The 20,208-nt window shown below is 51.5% G+C and overlaps 2 protein-coding genes across 5 annotated transcripts in view; both read right to left on the bottom strand.

Moving 5' to 3' along the window:
• The window catches only part of CLASR (CLK4 associating serine/arginine rich protein), a 32,082-nt gene extending 15,677 nt beyond the window's left edge, over nucleotides 1-16,405 (bottom strand). For 3 of the 4 annotated variants that reach the window (XR_985355.2, XM_011735920.2, XM_011735918.2), the window contains exons 1-5: nucleotides 16,321-16,405; nucleotides 15,121-15,248; nucleotides 2,788-2,885; nucleotides 2,058-2,159; nucleotides 1,773-1,852 (exon numbers count right to left, since the gene is read on the bottom strand). Coding sequence is in view for 3 of the 4 variants with exons in the window: in XM_011735920.2 (XP_011734222.2) it covers nucleotides 1,773-1,852; nucleotides 2,058-2,159; nucleotides 2,788-2,885; nucleotides 15,121-15,219 (379 nt within the window). In the remaining variant the exon portion in view is untranslated. Of the gene's footprint in view, nucleotides 1-1,772; nucleotides 1,853-2,057; nucleotides 2,160-2,787; nucleotides 2,886-15,120; nucleotides 15,283-16,320 lie in introns of all 4 variants that reach the window. The other variant, XM_011735919.3, reaches the window with a different exon arrangement.
• Nucleotides 16,406-17,851: 1,446 nt separating this feature from the next.
• LOC105478672 (RELB proto-oncogene, NF-kB subunit) overlaps nucleotides 17,852-20,208 on the bottom strand; it is a 41,775-nt gene continuing 39,418 nt past the window's right edge. The window contains exon 11 of the mRNA XM_071087126.1: nucleotides 17,852-18,631. Coding sequence (XP_070943227.1) covers nucleotides 18,252-18,631 — 380 coding nt within the window. The 3' untranslated portion in view covers nucleotides 17,852-18,251. The remainder of the gene's footprint in view (nucleotides 18,632-20,208) is intronic.

Below are 20,208 nucleotides of genomic sequence, written 5' to 3'. Positions count from 1 at the left end.
GTCTCGAACTCCCAACCTCAGGTGATCCACCACCTCGACCTCCCAAAGTGCTGGAATTAGAGGTATGAGTCACTGTGCCCGGCTGGCCTGAGTTTTTCTATCTGGAACAAGAGGTGGGTGGGCTGGCGGGCCAGAAGAGGATGTAGCACGGCCCTTCCTTGCTCTAGCAGATACTCCATTTCTACTTGTTGTCTCCAAAGCCCAGGAGGGGCCCCGCTGACCCTGCCTTGCACAAGCTCCCTCGCTCTCCCTGCTCCGGTCACACGGGCCTTCTCTTTGCCCCTCCAGTGTGCCCATAGTCCTGGCTGACACAGGGTTTTGCACAGGCTGCTCTTGGCCTGGAATCCTGTGGCCTACCCGTGCCTCCTAGGGAGCCTCTATCCATACATCACTGACCCCAGCCTTGGTCCAGGACTTCTGTCCTATTTTTCTCAGAGAATGGTGCACTGTCTGTCACATTATCTTGGTTTGCAACTGGCGTCACTGACATGAGTATAGAGCTGCTGCCCTCTCCCCTACCATGCCACTGATCCCAGAGTAGCACCTGCCACACCGCATGTGCTCAATGACTGTTTGTGGAAGTGAATGAATAAATGCAGAGTGAGGCAAAACTAAGGAAACCCTGGCTCTACCACCAGGAATCTATGTGGCCTGGAATGATGGCAAAAACAGTATCCATTATACCACATGTCCCTGATTCTAAGGCCTCGGTGATCACTAGAATTTTGGCAGCCTCTGATTTTAGAAAATCAAAAAAGCATCTATCTTAGAAATAAACAAATACCAGACCAGCAGACCCACATGGAGGGCTGACTGTGCCAGGTTCAGTGCTGGGGTTTTATACACATCACCTCACTCAACTCTCACAACCACCCCATGCGACAAAATCACCACCACCACGCTTCTCGAAGAGGAAACTGAGATCCACCAGGTAGTAAGGCACAAACCCAGCAGAGAACTCCATCCTTCCCTTAACTCCACAGGGAACCCCAAGAAAGGGAATCTCTAATTCTTGGTAGGTGAGTTAAGAGCTTTCCATCAGCAGAGAGCAGCGGTTAAGGACACGTGGAGAATCCCAGATCCTTAGACAGGGTGTTCCCCCTTGACATCCTTGTCTGTAAAACGGGGTGATGGCCAGGCGCGGTGGCTCATGCCTGTAATCCCAGCACTTTGGGAGGCCGTGGTAGGTGGATCACACAGTCAGGAGTTCAAGACCAGCCTGGCCAAGATGGTGAAACCCTGTCTCTACTAAAACTACAAAAAATTAGCTGGGGGTGATGGCAGGCACTTGTGATCCCAGTTACTTAGGAGGCTGAGGCAGGAGAATCACTTGAACCCAGGAGGCAGAGGTTGCAGTGAGCCGAGATCGTACCACTGCACTCTAGCCTGGGCAACAAGAATGAAACTCTGCCTCTAATAAATAAATAAATAAAAATTTTTAAAATTTAAAAATAAAAATAAAAACATATTCTTGCTATTTTCTCTACTCTTTAAAGAAAAAAGGACCACAGAGTCAGAAGGCATGGTATATGGACGTGACCCTGCTGGGAACAACCAATTCGGCAGACATCCCCTACACCAAATCCAGAGACGGAGGCCCTGAAGGGGAAAGAGATGCAGGCAAAGTGAGTCTATCGTAGAGCTGGAGCCGGAACCCAAGACCCTTTAGTAGAAAGTATGTGGATAAAACTTTTCTTCCCAAACTTATTTATGTCTTCCAGGCTCCAGGGCCCCCAAACCCCACGCCCCTCGTCCCCCTGCAGATCACTCACTGCCGGCAAAGTCGTTCTGCACCAGGCCTCGGTAGCGCTCGTAGTTACACTTCCGTTCGTCCGACTCCTGTTCTGGGGAGCTTTAGGGGAGGGCGAGACCTTGAAATCAGAGGGAAGGGGTGGATCCCACCCCAAGCCAGCAGGAAGGGAAATGGGGCATCCCCCTCAGGCTCAGGGCGGTACCAAATAGGAGGGGCTCCTAGGAAGGTGACAGGCAAGCTGGGAAAAGAACAGGGGCTCCTGGGTATGACACTGTGCCTGGCAGCCCTCTGGGAGGCGGCTTACATGGTGGTGAGCAGTGGGGGGGTATAGTCGGGGATGTGGTCCAGGTGGGCACGGACATCGAATCGGTCGATCATGTTGTTGGTGTCCCCCTGCCAGGGCATCCTGAAGTGGGAGGGGAGCAGGAAAGCAAGAACCTCAGCGTCCACACTGCCCAGGACACAAAGCGCCTGCTCCCTGCCAGCTGAGGCTTGGAAGCCTGGCCCTCAGCCCGCTTTGGTCCCCATGCCATGGCCCTCACCTCAACCCCCAGCTCTCAGTCCCTTCTGCTGCAAGCCTCCCTGAATCCACATTCAGGCTCCTGGGACCTGAAACGGGCCAGTCATCTGACTGCCCCTGGGGACACCAGGACCCCATTTCTCAGAACCAAGCAATAGTGGGGAACTTGAACCAGGTCCTAGTGGGTATTTGAGGGGCGGGCCTCAGGCACCCTGAGACAGCCCTGGTCTGGCAACCTACTCTCTGCTTCCTCGGGGACTCTGGCCCTGGCTCCACCCATTTCTAAGTCCTCCAACCAGGACCGCTACTCTGGGGCCTCCACCCCAACCCCTGCTCATTGTTCTTACACCCTGTGACTACCACCTTCACAGGTGGGTCACGCCTTCCCTGCCTCTGAGTCCCCAAACATCTGTCCATACTTCAGTCTCTGCTCCAGACTCTACACCACCCCAGGTCGGTTCTGACTCCCAGTCTTCAGTCACAGACACTCCCCTGCCTCCCGTATGAGTCTTACATATTAACAGGGCTCTCAGCGGCCAGGGCGACTGCAGAATCCAGGTGCACCTTGCAAGCTCGGCCATGTACCTGCAGGAACTGGGCTGGGTCTTTCTTCTGCAGGGGTAAACAGGACTGAGGTCACCACCCAACAGAGCTCCAAACCCCACCCCCTCAAACACAACCCAGCTTAGCAGCGAGCTCGCTTCTAAGGTCAAGTGGGCCATACCTCAGAGGTGAACCAACCTGCTAACCTTTAGAAATAAGGGAATTGGCTAGGCACGGAGGCTCACGCCTGTAATCTCAACACTTTGGGAGGCCAAGGCAGGTGGGTCACCTAAAGTCAGGAGTTCCAGACCAACATGGCGAAACCCAGGCTCTACTAAAAATACAAAAAAATTAGCTGGGCGTGGTGACACATGCCTGTAATCCCAGCTACTTGGGAGCCTGAGGCAGAAGAATCGCTTGAACCTGGGAGGCGGAAGTTGCAGTGAGCTGAAATTGTGTCACCGCACTCTAGCCCGGGTGACAGAGTAAGACTCTATCTCAAAAAAAGAAAAAAAAAAAAGAAAGTAAATAAGGAATTTGTTCCTCTCGAGGTGGTGGCCAGTACGAAGACCTCGCTCTCTAAAATATCAGTGCCCACAACTCTTCACCTCTCATCCTCAGGGCCATTCATTTGGAGACGGGTGTCGGCACTCCAGCCTGGACCAGACTGCATCCACACGTGGAAAGATGACCAACATCACTAGCCATCAGGGAAATGCCAATCAGAACCACAAGATACCACTTCACCCATACTAGGCTGGCTGACATGGAAAGGACAGACTATAACAAGTAGTAGGTCGGGCGTAGTAGCTCACCCCTGTAATCCCAGCCCTTTGGGAGGCCGAGGCAGGCGGATCACCTGAGGTCAGGAGTTCGAGACCAGCCTGGCCAACATGGTGAAACCCTGTCTCTACTAAAAATACAAAAAAAATTAGCCAGCCATGGTGGCAGGTGCCTGTAATCCCAGCTACTTGGGAGGCTGAGGCAAGAGAATCGCTTGAACCTGGGAGGCAGAGGTAGGCTGTAGTAAACCGAGATCGCGCCATTGCACTCCAGCCCGAGGGACAAGAGCAAGACTCCATCTTAAAAAAAAAAAAAAAAAGCCGGGCGCAGTGGCTCAAGCCTGTAATCCCAGCACTTTGGGAGGCCGAGACGGGCGGATCATGAGGTCAGGAGATCGAGACCATCCTGGCTAACACAGTGAAACCCCGTCTCTACTAAAAAATACAAAAAACTAGCCGGGCGAGGTGGCGGGCGCCTGTAGTCCCAGCTACTCAGGAGGCTGAGGCAGGAGAATGGCGCAAACCTGGGAGGTGGAGCTTGCAGTAAGCTGAGATCCGGCCACTGCACTCCAGCCTGGGCAACAGAGCGAGACTCTGTCTCAAAAAAAAAAAAAAAAAAAAAAAAAAAAAAGTAGTGACAAGAATGTAGAGAAATTAGGTTCTTCAACTGGAGTGCAATGGCGCGATCTCAGTTCACTGCTACCTCCACCTCCCAGGTTCAAGCGATTCTCCTGCCTCAGCCTGCCGAGTAGCTGGGATTAACAAGCATGTGCCACCACGCCCGGCTAAGTTTGTATTTTTTTTTTTTTTTTGAGATGGAGTCTTACTCTGTCGCCCAGGCTGGAGTGCAGTGGCCGGATCTCAGCTCACTGCAAGCTCCGCCTCCCGGGTTTACGCCATTCTCCTGCCTCAGCCTCCCGAGTAGCTGGGACTACAGGCGCCCGCCACCTCGCCCGGCTAGTTTTTTGTATTTTTTAGTAGAGATGGGGTTTCCCCATGTTAGCCAGGATGGTCTCGATCTCCTGACCTCGTGATCCGCCCGTCTCAGCCTCCCAAAGTGCTGGGATTACAGGCTTGAGCCACCGTGCCTGGCCAATTTTGTATTTTTAATAGAGATGGGGTTCTCCACGTTGGTCAGGCTGGTCTCAAACTCTCAAACTCAGGTGATCCACCCGCCTCAGTCTCCCAAAGTGCTGGGATTACAGGCGTGAGCCACTGAGCCCGGCCTCAAGTTTTAAATAATTACTCCATGGCCAATGAATTACCAATTCCACTCCTAGGTATATACCCCAAAGAATTGGAAACAGGTACTCAAATACTTGTACACAAACGTTCCTAGCAGCATTATTCACAATAGCCAGAAGGTGGGAACAACCCAAAGGTCCTTAATGGATGAACAGATCAACAAAATGTGGACCATCCACACAGTGGAATATTATTCAGCAATGAAAAGGAATAAAGTTCTGCTATCTGCTACAACATGGACGAGCCTCAAAAACATTCTGCTAAGCAACCGAAGCCAGTCACAAAAGGCCACCCATTGTGCAATCCCATTTCTATGCAATGTCCAGAATAGGCAAATCCACAGAGGCCAAGAGGAGATCAGCGCTGAGGAGTTGGGGGAATGGGACTCACTGCAAATAGGTACAGGGTTTCCTTTTTTTTTTTTTTTGAGACAGAGTCTTGCTCTCTGCTCTGTCACCCAGGCTGGCGTGCAGTGACACTATCTCAGATCACTGTAACCTCTGCCTCCCAGGTTCAGGTGATTCTCCTGCTTCCGCCTCCCAAGTAGCTAGAACTGCAGGTGCCCGCCACCACGCCCAGCTCATTTTTTCTAATTTTAGGAGCGCCTTGGTTTCACCATGTTGGCCAGGCTGGTCTCGAACTCCTGACCTCAAGATATCCATTTGCCTTGGCCTCCCAAAGGGCTGGGATTACAGGCGTGAGCCACCGTGCCAGTCGGGGCTTCTTTTTGGGGTAACGAAAATGTTCTAACATTTGATTGTGGTGATAGTTGCACAATCCATGCTGAAAAGCACTGAATTACATCCTTCAATGAGCGAACTGTGAACTTTATCTCAATGAGCTGTTTGTAAAAACAACCAAAAAGAAAAGAAAAAAAAAAAAGTCCAAAGGGCACTAAGTCCCTACCACTGTTATGCATGAGCCAAAAAAAAAAAAAAAACAGCTACTAAGACAGGGAAGACTGTCCCGAGTCGATGGCCCTCAGGTCTTTGCCTTCGTGCAGGGGTCACAAGTCCAAGTCATCGTAAGAGTGTCATGATCAGAAAAAAATCTGGCAACTCCCACGACTGAGCTTCCAGAGAGCTGGGCCCTGGATGACCTCTCGCTGGGTGCTCCCAGAGGAGCCTACCAGAGCCGTAGGAGCGGCTGCTGTGCTGTCCATGAAATCCTGACCCAGCTCCCGGTGACATACACCCAGAGTCCAGTCACTTCTCACCCCCTCACCCCTAGCCCCACCCAACATCCCCTCTCACCTGGACCACCTTGTCCCTGGGCTCTGCCTCCAGGGGATTCACTGACACTTGTTGGGCCACACTCCACCCCCCACCCCCCACCCCCTGACAGCTCAGCCCTCACAGGTGCTGGCCTGTCCCTCTCTGACTTCTCCCCTCCCCTACTCTGCTCCAGGCACACTGGCCCTCATGCCATTCCTTGGGCGTTCCAGACATGCCCCGCACTTCCGCTCAGGACCTCTGCGCTTGCTGCTCCCCCGTTTATTTCAGATCTCCTCCTAAAAGCCGTCCTCAGTGACCCTATCTAAATAGCTCCCCACTTATCTATGCAAGCTCCTTCGCTCTGTGGCTTTATTGAGATGTAATTCACATACCACACAATTCACTCACTGAACTCCACTTGTGTTCTTTTGAGCACCTGCTACCACCTGCCTCTAGGCCTAATATTCATCCATCACCTTTCTCCCATGCTAGAACGCAACTCCCAGGAGGCAGGGCTCTGTTTTGGCTGCTATAACCCTAGAGCCTAGAACAGGGCCTGGCTCACAGCAGGCGCTCGAGAACACCCAATGAAGGAAAGAGAGGAATAATCCTTACTAACAGATGAGGACTCTGAGCCCCTTCAGGAAAAAAATGCCAGCTCCAAGTTTCCAAGCTCCTGTACCTCCTCACTCTGTCTCCATCTCCAACCCTGGCCCTCAGCTGGCAGATGAGCAGGTGCAGTCCGGGCTGGAAGGAGTTGAGTCACTCACCAGGGACCACGGCTAATACCCGGCTAGTTTCAACCCCGCACTCACGACGCGCCAGGTGCTGGGCTGCTGTAACTCTCATTTCACACCTAAACAAAATTGACTCTAAGGAACGCTCAAAACCACAGGCCCAGCGAGGTGGCGCTGCTGGAGTCACCTCCTCACGCTGCACCTCACCTGCCTCCCTGGATCCCTTAGCTGATTCCTCAGCTGGGGTCACACAGCGCACCCCACTCCCTCTGCCCTGGGACAGGCCAGCCAAGTCCAAGGTCAAGATCCCATCATACTCTTGAGGCTGTTCCAGGCCAAATGCCCTGTTCCCACAGCCAGGACTCATGGGACACTGTTTGCAGGACAGAATTTGGCAGGTACAAGGAAGCTACTGGCAGCGTCAGCTTCACAGAAAGGAAAAAGCACTGAGCTGGGAGTAAACACCTGGAGTCCAGGGCCTGGTTCTGTTGGGAGATTCTGGAAAAGTCAATGAACCCTACAAAAAACCAGGCACTGTTTTATGTGTACTGGCTCACTCGAATGTCACAACCATGGGAGAAACATACTATTCTGTTTTGTTTTGTTTTTTTTTTTTGAGACCGAGTCTTGCTCAGTCGCCCAGGCTGGAGTGCAGTGGTGCGATCTTGGCTCACTGCAACCTTCGCCTCCCGGGTTCATGCCATCCTCCTGCCTCAGCCTCCCAAGTAGCTGGGACTACAGGCGCCCGCCACCTCGACCAGCTAATTTTCTTTTTTTGTATTTTTAGTAGAGACGGGGTTTCACCGTGTTAGTCAGGATGGTCTCAATCTCCTGACCTTCTGGTCCACCCGCCTCGGCCTCCCAAAGTGCTGGGATTACAGGCGTGAGCCACCACGCCCAGCCCCCCCCCTTTTTTTTTTTTTGAGACAGAGTCTTTCTATGTCACCCAGGCTGGAGTGTACTGGTGCGATCTCGGCTCACTGGAACCTCTGCCTCCCAAGTTCAAGCGATTCTCCTGCCTCAGCCTCCTGAGTAGCTGGGATTACAGGTGCCCACCACCACACTTCGTTAATTTTGGTATTTTTAGTAGAGATGGGGTTTCACCATGTTGGCTAGACTGGTCTCGAACTACTGACCTCGTGATCTGCCCACCTCGGCCTCCCAAAGTGCTGACACTACAGGTGTGAGCCACCACACCTGGCCAGAAGGTACTATTCTTTTTTTCTTTTTTTTTGAGACGGAGTCTCGTTCTGTTGCCCAGGCTGGAGTGCAGTGGCCAGATCTCAGTTCACTGCAAGCTCTGCCTCCCGGGTTTACGCCATTCTCCCGTCTCAGCCTCCCGTGTAGCTGGGACTACAGGCGCCCGCCACCACGCCCGGCTAGTTTTTTTTTTGTTTTTGTTTTTGTTTTAGTAGAGACGGGGTTTCACCGTGTTAGCCAGGATGGTCTCAATCTCCTGACCTCGTGACCCGCCCGGCTCGGCCTCCCGAAATGCTGGGATTACATTTTTTTTTTTTTTTTGAGACAGAGTCTCGCTCTGTTGCCCAGACTAAAGTGCAAGTAGCATGATCTCAGCTCACTTCCACCTCCACCTCCCAGGTTCAAGCGATTCTCCTGCCTCAGCCTCCCGAGTAGCTGGGACTACAGGTGAACGCCACCACACTTGGCTAATTTTAGTATTTTTAGCAGAGATGGGGTTTCACCATATTGGCCAGGCTGGTCTCGAACTCCTGACCTCATGATCTGCCTGTCTCAGCCTCCCAAAGTGCTGGGATTACAGGCATGAGCCACCACGCCCAGCTGATACTATTCTTATGCCCATGTTACAGATGAGCAAACTGAGGCTCAGAGCCATGGGGCTCTGAATAATATTGCATTATGTGTAAAGACCACATTTTCTTTCTCGATGTATCCCTCAATGGACATTTAGCTTGCATCCACGTCTTGGCTATTGCGAATAATGCTATAATGAACGTAAGTGCATAAGTGTTTTCGAGATCCAAAAATCCACTTTTTTTTTTTTTTTTTTTTTTTTTGGAGCAGAGTTTCGCTCTTGCTGCCCAGGCTGAGCTGCAATGGCACGATCTCGGCTCACCGCAATCTCTGCCTCCCGGGCTCTCCTGCCCCAACCTCCCGAGTAGCTGGGATTACAGGCATGCACCACAATGCCTGGCTAATTCTGTATTTTTAGTAGAGATGAGGTTTCTCCATGTTGGTGAGGCTGGTCTCGAACTCCTGACCTCAGGTGATCTGCCTGCCTCAGCCTCCCAAAGTGTTGGTATTACAGGCATGAGTCACCGCGCCCTGCCTAAAACCAACTCTTAACCACTGGATTATCCTGTCTCTAGGATCAGATTGGGTCAGAGGAGTTCATGAAGTTGCTCATTCATTCATTCAACTGTTAAGCAGGCCTCGAGACAGACTTGTCCCCACATCAGGACACCTAGAGTGGACAGCGCTGAGATGGGGGCCCACAGTGGGAACACCTGACCCAGACTTTGGGGGTCAGTCTGGAGCTTCCTGGAGGAGACCACACCTGAGCTGCGACCCGTTTATTTCTCATTTCCATATCAACAAAGGATTCTGTTTCTTTATCCAAACCACTGATTAAAATGGAAAGTAGACAAGGACAGAAGCAATGACAAAACCGGAGTCTGCTTGGGACTGAAGACAGGGAGAGAAAGCAGGCACCAAGGACAAATCAGGAAGAGAAACCAACTGCATCTGGACACGCTCATTCAGCCTGCCACAATCTACCGCAGCTTCACTGACACTCGCTCCACAGCCTCCGCTCTCGGCCCAAGACTGAGTATGAGAGCCCCCTCCTCAAAGCAGCCATCAGCCATGGCCCAGCCATAACCCACAGCTTGGCAGCCCAGATCGGAAGGCAGGTCACGTTCACATACAGGGACAATGGCTGCTTGTACAGGCCTGCACCACAAAGCACCCACAGACATTGGTTCTTTGAGCTCTTTCCCGTTATCCAGTGAGAGGGGCTGATCGTCACCACTGTCCTGAAAGGGAATACAATGCAGCAAGCTCCCTTGCTAACAGGGAGGGGGCCTGGAGTCCCAGCTCCACCCTTCCTTCCTTTGCACCATCCCTCCACCTGGATCCAACTCCAGCTCTAGCAGGAACAGTAACGTCAATAACAAGAACTAATATTTACTGAGCAATAGCGACACTGGCCAGGCCTCTCTCAGCGGTCTGTACGTCCAACACTCCAGCAACATCGAGGGACGTGCTCTTGCCTCCGCTGTTTGTGGCAAACCATTAATTGGCAACCAACATCTATTCCCTTTCCTACAACAGTAATAGAACTCCAAATATATCTGGTCAGGGCGACCCAAAATAAAGTCTATACCTCTTAGCCTTCCTTACAGTTTTTCACGAGACTACTTCCTGGTCAGCAGGGGAGGAGTGGAAATGTTACAGGAAAACATCCAGAAACTTTTTTTTTTTTTAAGACAGGGTCTTACTCTCCCACTCAGGCTGGAGTGCAGTGGTACAATCACAGCTCGCTGCAGCCTCCACCTTCTGGGCTCAAGAGATCCTCTCACCTCAGCCTCTTGAGGAGCTGAGACTGCAGATGCACGCCACCATGCCTGGCTAATTTTTGTATATTTTGGTATTGACTGGGTTTCACCATGTTGTCCAGGCTGGTCTCGAACTCCTGGGCTCAAGCAATCCTCCTGCCTCGGCCTCCCAAAGTGCTGGGATTACAGGCGTGAGCCACCACACCTGGCTTAGAAACTTTCTCAACGAATGGTATGAGCGCGTTGCCCCTTTTCCTCCCTTCTCCCTCACTGCTGGAGAGAATGAAGACATGATGGCCACAGCCTCTTAGACCTTGACGCAACAATGGGAAGGGAAGCTGTGCCCAGGAGAACAAAACAGAAGCAGCTTAGGTCCCTCAGCTAACTGGCTACCTTTTGGCTTTTCTGTGACTAAGAAATAAACATCTCTCTTGTTTAAGCCACTGATAGATGTTCTAGGTTTGTTAGAGCCAAAGCTGATTGTCCATGTGACATCATTTCACATGTGGAATAGGAAATGGGTTCAGGGAGACAGTCACTTGCCCACGTCACGCTATAGGTAAGTGGGATCGCTAGAATTTGAACCCAGAGCCCCATGACTCCCAAATTCTAAGGACTAACCATGATGGTATCTCGCCTCCTGGCTGTGTCGCCTTGGGCAAGTCGCCTCACCTTTCCTTTTTGAGACAGGGTCTCACTCTGTCACCCAGGTTCCAGTGCAGTGGTGCAATCACAGCTCACTGTAGCCCCACCCTCCCAGGTCTCATCTTGCCTCTGCCTCCCGAGTAGCTGAGACCACAGGCATATGCCACCAAATCTGGCTAATTTTTTTTTTTTTTTTGAGACGGAGTCTTGCTCTGTGCCCCAGGCTGGAGTGCAGTGGCACGATCTCGGCTCACTGCAAGCTCCGCCCCCCGGGTTCACGCCATTCTCCTGCCTCAGCCTCCTGAATAGCTGGGACTACAAGTGCCCGCCATCACGCCCGGCTAGTTTTTTGTATCTTTTAGTAGAGACGGGGTTTCACGGTGTTAGCCGGGATGGTCTTGATCTCCTGACCTCGTGTTCCGCCCGCCTCGACCTCCCAAAGTGCTGGGATTACAGGCTTGAGCCACCGCGCCCGGCCCTGGCTAATTTTTTAAAATTATTTTTTGCAGAGATGGGGTCTTGCTATGCCTCATCTTTTTGAACCTCTATTTCTGCACGATAAGGCACAGGTGAAAAGCTAGAGAGCTTAAGTGTCAGAGACTGGGTTACAGTGCCAGCTCTGCCCTCGTGCTGTGTGACTGTAAGCCACGCATCTCTGTGCTCCAGTTTTGTCCTCTGTAAAATGGAAATAATAAGAACCACCTCCTAGTCTGGGGTGTGGCTTTGATGAAGCGGAGATACAAGCCAAGTAGTTAGCACCGTGGTTACCAGAGAACTGCTCAACAGCGTTAGCTGTTATCGTGGCATCACCTTTAACACAGGCATGATTAATACCCACCTCCTAGGCCTGTTAAAAGGACTACTATGCCAAGTTGGTGGGCACTGGGTCTGGCACACCATGGGCCCTTAAAAAACGGCAGCTAGGCCGGGTGTGGTGGCTCACGTCTGTAATCCCAGCACTTTGGGAGGCCAAGGTGGGCGGATCACTTGAGGTCAGGAGTTTGAGACCAGCCTGGCCAACATGGTGAAACCCCGTCTCTACTAAAAATACAAAAATTAGCCAGGCGTGGGGGCGGGAACCTATAGTCCCAGCTGCTTGGGAGGCTAAGGCAGGAGAATTGCTTGAACCCAGGATGCGAAGGTTGCACTGAGCTGAGATCATGCCACTGCACTCCGGCCTGGGTGACAGAGTAAGACTCCATCTCAAAAAAAAAAAAAAAAAAAGGCAGCTATTCATTCCTGAGTGCTGTGTTCCTAGGCCAGTGCTGGGGCCTCAGCTATGACCCACAGAGACCCAGGCCTTGCTCTCATGGCCACATCATTCTGATGCTATCAAAGATGAGCTCTCTCTTTAGCCCTCTGGTTCCTTCCTGGGTGGTAGAGGCAAGCGAAGAGCTCTTAGAGCTTCCTCTTCTCTGCTGAGTGGAGGTTAAGAGCGGTCTCTGTCTCACAGGTGACTGCAGGGGATTCAAAAAAAATCCTGCATCTAAAGCCCTCTCACATGGCCTCAGGGTGCCTGTGAAGGATCAATTAAATGGTTAATTACTATTGTTAATATTGTTTTATTCATCTATTCTTTCAAACTGTATTTGACGGACCCAACCCTACGGTACAAATGTGACCCAAATACAACTAGCCCCAGGCTCACAGAGCTGGGTATGTGCATATACGTATGAATGGATAAGCATATTTTATACACACACGCACACACACTGTTAAGTATTCCTTATCTGAAGTGCTTGGGATCAGAAATGTTTTGGATTTTTTCAGATTTTGGAATATTTGCCTATTCATAATGAGATATCTTAGGGATGGCACCCAAGTCCAAAGACCGAATTCATTTATACTTTATAAGCACAGCCTGAAGGTAACTGTATACAATATTTTAAATAATTTTGTGCATGAAACGAAGTTTGTGTTAAGTACTTATATATGAAACTTTCCACTTGTAGTGCGGCATCGTGTCAGTACACAGACAGTTTCAGATTTTGGAGCTAGCCGGGCGCGGTGGCTCACGCCTGTAATCCCAGCACTTTGGGAGGCCGAGGCAAGCAAATCACCTGTGGTCGGGAGTTCAAGACCAGCCTGACCAACATGGTGAAACCCTGTCTCTACAAAAAGTACAAAAATTAGCCAGGCATAGTGGCACACGCCTGTAATTCCAGCTACTCAGGAGGTTGACTGAGGCAGGAGAATAGCGTGAACCTGGGGGGTGGAGGTTGCAGCGAGTTGAGATCACACCACTGCACTCCAGCCTGGGCAACTGAGCAAGATTCTGTCTCAAAAAAAAAAAAAAAAGAAAACTTGGAGCATTTCGGATTTTGAATTAGGGATGTTCAACCTGTGTATGCGTGTGTGCGAGTGTGTGAGTGTGTGTGTGTATTTTTTTTGAGGTGGAGTCTCACTGTTGCCCAGGGTGGAGAGCAATGCAACCTCTGCCTCCCAGGTTCAAGCAATTCTCCTGCCTCAGCCTCCCAAGTAGCTGGGATTACAGGTGCCCGCCACCACGCCTGGCTAATTTTTGTATTTTTAGTAGAGACGAGGTTTCACCATGTTAGCCCAGGCTGGTCTCAAACTCTTGACCTGAGGTGATCCACCCACCTCGGCCTTCCAAAATGCTGGGATTACAGGCATGAGCCTCCACACCAGGCCCATGTATGTGTATCTTAAGTGTGTTAAATTCCACAAAGGGGAAGGAAAGGGAGCTACGATTACGGCATCTTTAGAGGACACCTGACTGAGCTCGGGAAACAAGACTGCTCTGAGGACTGAGATCTGACAGATGAGCAGTAGTTAACCAGGTATGGGAAGAGCTCATACAAAGGTCCTGTGGCTGGGGAGTGCTTGGGTCAGTGGAGGAATAGCAAGGAGGCCAAAATGACTTGTGCAAAGGAACAAGGCAGAGTGTGGGGTGGTGTGAGTCTGGAGGAGGGGCAAAGACCAGGCCATGCAGGACCCTAAAGGCCACAGTGAGGAGCCTAGGCTTTCTCTCAAGGGTACTTAGAAGCCATAGAGGTGCTGTGAGCAAGAAAGGGACAGGGTCAGTTTTGCGCTTTAGAAAGGCCTCTTGGACTCTTCTAGGGAGGATAGACTGGAGGAGCCAGGACTGGAGGCCAGCGGACCAGAGAGGAGGCTGGGGCAGTAATACAGGAGCAAATGGAAAATGTCTATATAAATGTCATCTGACAGGAAAACTGAACCTAGTAAACAGGTGCCATTTCAAGCTGGGATCCCAAGGAAACAGAGGAGTTAAACAGGTGAGGAGGGGGTAATACAGGCCAAAGCCCCGTGGTGGCAGAAATAGAAGGCCAGTGGAGCTGTCCAAGGATGAAGCTCAGTGGTCAGACCACAAGGGTCTTTTAGGCCAGGGATAGTTTGGTCTTCCCCCCAAAACAACTGAAGCATCAAACAGGAGAGGGAAGTGGTCAGGTTTCACTTAATATTCACTCCTTTTTTTTTTTTTCCTTTTTTTTGAGACAGAATCTAGCTCTGTCACCCAGGCTGGAGTGCAGTGGCGCCATCTCCGTGCACTGCAGCTTCCCCCTCCCAGGCTAAGCAATTCTCGTGCCTCAGCCTCCCGAGTAGCTGGGACTACATGCACACACCACTAAGCCTGGCTAATTTATGTATCTTTAGTAGAAACGGGATTTCACCATTTTTGCCAGGCTGGTCTCGAACTCGTGACCTCAGGTGATCTGCCCACCTCGGCCTCCCAAAGTGCTGGGATTACAGGTGTGAGCCACCGCGCCCAGCCAACTTAATACTCACTCCTATTGTGTGCCAAGCCAAACCTCAAGAGTGGCTGAGCTCTTCTGGGAATGGGGAACCCAGCAACAAGCAAAACAGACAACGTTCTGGAGGTGGCCAGTCTAACGTCAGGACTGCTCTGAGGATTACAGAGACTTCCCTTTTTCTTGCTAACACCAGATCGGCACTGGGAGGCCACACCAAACGACACAGTATGTTACAACAAACAGAAGCTCTTGGGATCCTAACAATGATTATGCTCAAGAAAAGATTAATGAATATACTCCTGAGGAAATAAGCCTCTTGTCTTGACATACTTCCAAGCCCAGATTTTACCAGGATGACCTGTGTCCCCCAAACTAGGGTCCCCCACCCCAGACGAAAGGCCAGTTACTCACGATCTTTTCATAATACTCCCGTCTCCGCTCCGCCCTCTTCTTGTAGTCGACCATCATGCCTCGAAGTTTCCGCTCATGCTTCCGAGCCTCGTGCCACATTGTGGTGAGGCCAAGCCTGGGGCCTCAACCTGAGGGATGAAGGGACCAGGAAAGGCAGATGGGCTGTGAAAACCATATGGGCAGAATCAAAGTCATCTAACAAGTTGGTGACAGAGTCGATCCCAAACAACACATCGCTTAGCTTCAGGGAGCAGAAGTGAAGCTGCAGAACGGTATGCCAGATGTTCAAGTCCATCCCTAACAACTTCGATCTGGCAACTTGGGCATTCTAAAAAACCCTTAGGTGATTCTGAGGTGAGCATCCCTGGGAAAGGGGTGTCCTACATTCCATGCGCTGGAGTCGGGGATGAAAGTTTTGAAACATCAGTAGGGTCAGTAGTTTGAAGTAGGGTCAGACGGCAAACCCTGAGCACCTAAGGCTGGAGCTCAAGGGAAAGAGAAGAGCTGAAAAGGCTCCCACTAGGGGCCATGCGTGGGTATGAGTCTGGGTGCTAGAGGGATAAGGAAGGTAAGGATGAAGGCAGGTGGAGGAAATCGGAGAAAGCCTTTAAGGGAACAGTGCAGTTGCATGAAGGTGGAGGTCGAGGACAGGTGAAGGGCGTGGCGGAAGATGAAGATGCTAGAGGGAGTAGGAACACGGGAAGAGAGTGTTGCAAGGAGACCAGGGTGAAGTTGAGGTCTAAAGATGGGATCTAGATGGCAGGGTGTGGAGAGTACCCAAGGAAAAAGAGGGTAGAGCTTGAGAGAGGCGGAGTTGGCTGACGGGAGGGCGTGGGCTGAGCTTGGGGGCAGGGCTTGTGGGAAAGGGAGGAGACCGAAGGTTTGGACAGGGCTTGTGGATCGCGTCGCGGCCTGAGGATTTGGGCTGGATTGTTTTTTTGGTTTTTTTTTTGACATGGGGGCGGGGACTGTGATAAGCTGTTGGCCGAAGGCCGAGTCCGACGCGGCAACTTCTGGCCCACAGCCGGGGCACGGGCGCGGCCTGAGGCCCGTCAGGCCGAATGGGGTGAGGGACGAGCGATCCTCGGGGCCGGGACGCAGCAGAAGCCTACAGCAGTATGGGAAAAGCCTAAGGAAAGGGAGAAGCTGGGCTGACGCCTGCCCGAAAACCGGGAGGTCGAGCCCGCCGCCTGCACTCACCGGCTGGTCTCCGCCTCCCAAAGCTGCGCTCGCGCGCTGCCCGCACAGGAAGCGGAAATGAAAGGCCGCGCTAGGGAGAGGGGGCGGAGCGTGGTGGAGCTCTGCACAGCGCAGTTCCGCCGACGTGAGGGGCGGGTCCTAGGGTTGAGAGGGGCGGGGTCAGAGGAAGAAGCGGTAGAACCGAGAAGGGAAGAGCTTGGATGCTTTATCTTTTTATCTTTTTTATTTTATTTATTTATTTTTATTTTTATTTTTATTTATTATTTTTTTTGGATTGCAAAAATTTATTAAAATTGGAGACACTGTTTTAATCTTCTTGTGCCATGAGACTCCATCAGGCTGTCTACAAAGACCATTGGGAGGCTGAGGATCACTTGAGCCCAGACGTCTGAGGCTGTAGTAAGCTTCAGAGGGCCACTGCACTCCAGCTTGGGTGAGGAAAGACCCTGTCTTTCAAGCGGTAAGCTGCATGCTTGCTTGCTGTGGTCATTAAAAACCCTAGTTTAGGATAACAGGTCTGCCTGTTTGAAGATGAAAAATAATCCCATTTAAAATTTGCCCTACTCCATTTCCTTTTCAGTCACATTTCAACTTTTAAACAGCTAATCACTCCCATCTACAGATTAAGATGTATATGCCACTAAAACCTTTTGCCACCTTAAAAATTTCCTTGAGGCCGGGCATGGTGGCTCAAGCCTGTAATCCCAGCACTTTGGGAGGCCGAGACGGGCGGATCACGAGGTCAGGAGATCGAGACCATCCTGGCAAACACGGTGAAACCCCGTCTCTACTAAAAAATACAAAAAAACTAGCTGGGCGAGGTGGCGGGCGCCTGTAGTCCCAGCTACTCGGGAGGCTGAGGCAGGAGAATGGCGTAAACCCGGGAGGCGGAGCTTGCAGTGAGCTGAGATCCAGCCACTGCACTCCAGCCTGGGCGACAGAGCCAGACTCCATCTCAAAAAAAAAAAAAAAAAATTTCCTTGAAAGTTTAAACTAACCTGCATTTCTTCAAGCATGAAATCTGAGTCCTGAAATTAAGGGACAATACACAGTAAGACAACTTGCATACAATTAAGGGTAACCCAAAATCTCCAAACACTATAGAATGACTATATTCCCCTTTTCAGGGCATAAACTAGAATGTTACAGCCATCTTTTTATCTTTTTTATTTTATTTTATTTTTTTTTCTGAGACGGAGTCTGTCTTTGTCGCCCAGGCTAGAGTGGCGCGATCTAGGCTCACTGCAACCTTTGCCTCCTGGGTTCAAGCGATTCTCCCACCTCAGCCTCCCGAGTAGCTGGGACTACAGGCATGCGCCACCATGCCCGGCTAATTTTTGTATTTTTTGTAGAGACTAGGTTTCGTCTTGTTGCCCAGGCTGATCTCAAACTCGTGAGCTCAAGCGATCCTCCCGCCTTGGCCTCCCAAAGTGCTGGGATGACAGGCCTGAGCCCCCAGCCAGGAGGCTTTCTTTGCTACGTAAGGAACTAGGGCGTTTCCCAAGCGCAGAATAGACGAAACTCCCGAGGCTCAAAAACTCATCTTTATTGGGAAGACTCTGAACAACCAACCTACCCCCCACCTTCAAGTCTGGGGAGGAAGGGCCGGGCATCTGCCCCCTCCTCCCATATGTACAATCTTTTCCGAATCCTACTGGAGAAGGTTCCCCCACATGTGGTGACAGAGGCAGCTTTAACAAGCTAGTGCACGGGAGCCATGTCCCTTTTCCTCTCCGGACTCAGTTTCCTCATCTGCAAAATGGGCTCAAGGGGAAACCCGTGCAATGGAGCTTCTCGCCAAGGCTTGAATATGTCCATTTCAGAAGCATGAGGAAGGGCCAAGGGGATGGGGGTGCTAGACATCCTGGTTGGGATTGCACAGCTCCTCCACCTCCCTCCCCACCCAGTGCCCCTCCTCTGGCATCGCGGGGCTACGTGGCTTCAGGCCCCGGGGATAGGAGGCCGCCCCCAAAGGCCGCCTCGCGGTACTGATTGGGGAACATGTTGCTGCCCACGAGGCTGGCGGTGCCTCCATCCCCGGGGCCCGGGGCCTGGTACGAGTCCAGCGTCAGCGGTTCAGGGCCAGGGGGCTCCCCAACCACGGCTCCGGCACTGCACACAACAGCGCTAGCATGTGGTGGTGCCGGGGGCAGCAGGTCCAGCATGGTGAAGAGTGTGGGGGCCGTAGGGTCGTAGGCAAAGCCATCATCCAGGAGGTCAGGCCCGCCAGGGGGCTCCAGGCCGGGCAGGGACACGGTGCCAGAGAAGAAGTCAGGGTCTGGCAGCAGGGCTGACGGCGGGAGGAACGGGCCTACGGGGATGAAGACAGAGAAGTGTAGTGTGATTTAGGGCCAACTTCTGACCAGGCCCTAATTCAAATGCCCCACTTCCTGCAAAATGTGATATCAAGGTGGCCTTTTTTTTAATTTTTGAGATGGAATCTCATTCTGTCACCCAGGCTGGAAGGCAGTCGTGTACTCTTGGCTCACTGCAACCTCTTCCTCCCCGGTTCAAGTCGATTCCCCTGCTTCAGTCTCCCGAGTAGCTGGAACTACAGGCATGTACCACGCCCAGCTAATTATTCTTTTTAGTAGAGATGGGGTTTCATCACGTTTGCCAGGCTGGTCTCAAACTCCTGACCTCAGGTGATCCACCTGCCTCAGCCTCCCAAAGTGCTGGGATTACAGGTATGAGCCACCAAGCCTGGCCTTAAGGTGCCATCTTAATCCCAAGGAGAATCCATGTGGGACTATCACCATTCTCAGATAATAACTAAATTGAAGGCCAAGAATGTAGCCTTTTGGCATGGTGGTTCACACCTGTAATCCCAACATAACATAGCAGACCCTGTCTCTACGAAAAAATTATTTAAAAGTTAGCTGGGTGTGGTGGTGCACGCCTGTAGTCCCAGCTACTTGGCAGGCTGAGGCAGAAGGATTGCTTGAGCCCAGTTTGAGGCTGCAGGGAAGTATGATTACATCACTGCACTCCAGCCTGGGCAACAGAGCAAGACCTTGTCTCTAAAAGTAGTGATAATAAGAAGTAAACTAAGGCACTGAGGGCACTGGGGGAAAGTCAGTGGAAGGCTCACACAACTGTTGTGGAACTAGCATGTGAAACCATGCTCCTACACAGCTGTGGAGAGTTTTCCCTGAGAGTGAGGAAGGAGAATAGGTTCCAAAGCCCCCCAACATACAGAGACAACCCAAAAAGTGAAATCTCCAGACCATGGGAGACACAAGTTGGGAAGTCACCAGTCCCAAAATTGTCAGAAAAAATAAATGTCGGCCGGGCGCGGTGGCTCAAGCCTGTAATCCCAGCACTTTGGGAGGCCGAGACGGGCGGATCACGAGGTCAGGAGATCGAGACCATCCTGGCTAACAAGGTGAAACCCATCTCTACTAAAAAATACAAAAAACTAGCCGGGCGAGGTGGCGGACGTCTGTAGTCCCAGCTACTCGGGAGGCTGACGCAGGAGAATGGCATAAACCCGGGAGGCGGAGCTTGCAGTGAGCTGAGATCTGGCCACTGCACTCCAGCCTGGGCGACAGAGCGAGACTCCGTCTCAAAAAAAAAAAAAAAATGTCATTCTTAGGCATAATGAGGACTTGAGAAAAAATAACAATCAAATCAAAAAGTTTCATTGTAAGAGGGATTCTCTGGCCAGGCATGGTGGCTCACACCTGTAATCCCAGCACTTTGGTGGGCCGAGGCAGGCAGATTACCTAAGGTCAGAAGTTCAAGATCAGCCTGGCCAACATGGCAAAACCCTGGCTCTCCCAAAAATACAAAAATTAATTGGGCGTGGTGGTAGGCGCCTGTAATCCCAGCTACTCGGGAGACTGAGGCAGGAGAATCACTTGAACCTGGGAAGCGGATGTTGCAGTG

The sequence above is a fragment of the Macaca nemestrina genome, chromosome 20 (genome assembly GCF_043159975.1).
Source record: "Macaca nemestrina isolate mMacNem1 chromosome 20, mMacNem.hap1, whole genome shotgun sequence".
Taxonomy (NCBI): Eukaryota; Metazoa; Chordata; class Mammalia; order Primates; family Cercopithecidae; genus Macaca; species Macaca nemestrina.
Note: the sequence above shows the minus strand (reverse complement) of the source record. Positions and strands in the feature narration are given on the sequence as shown.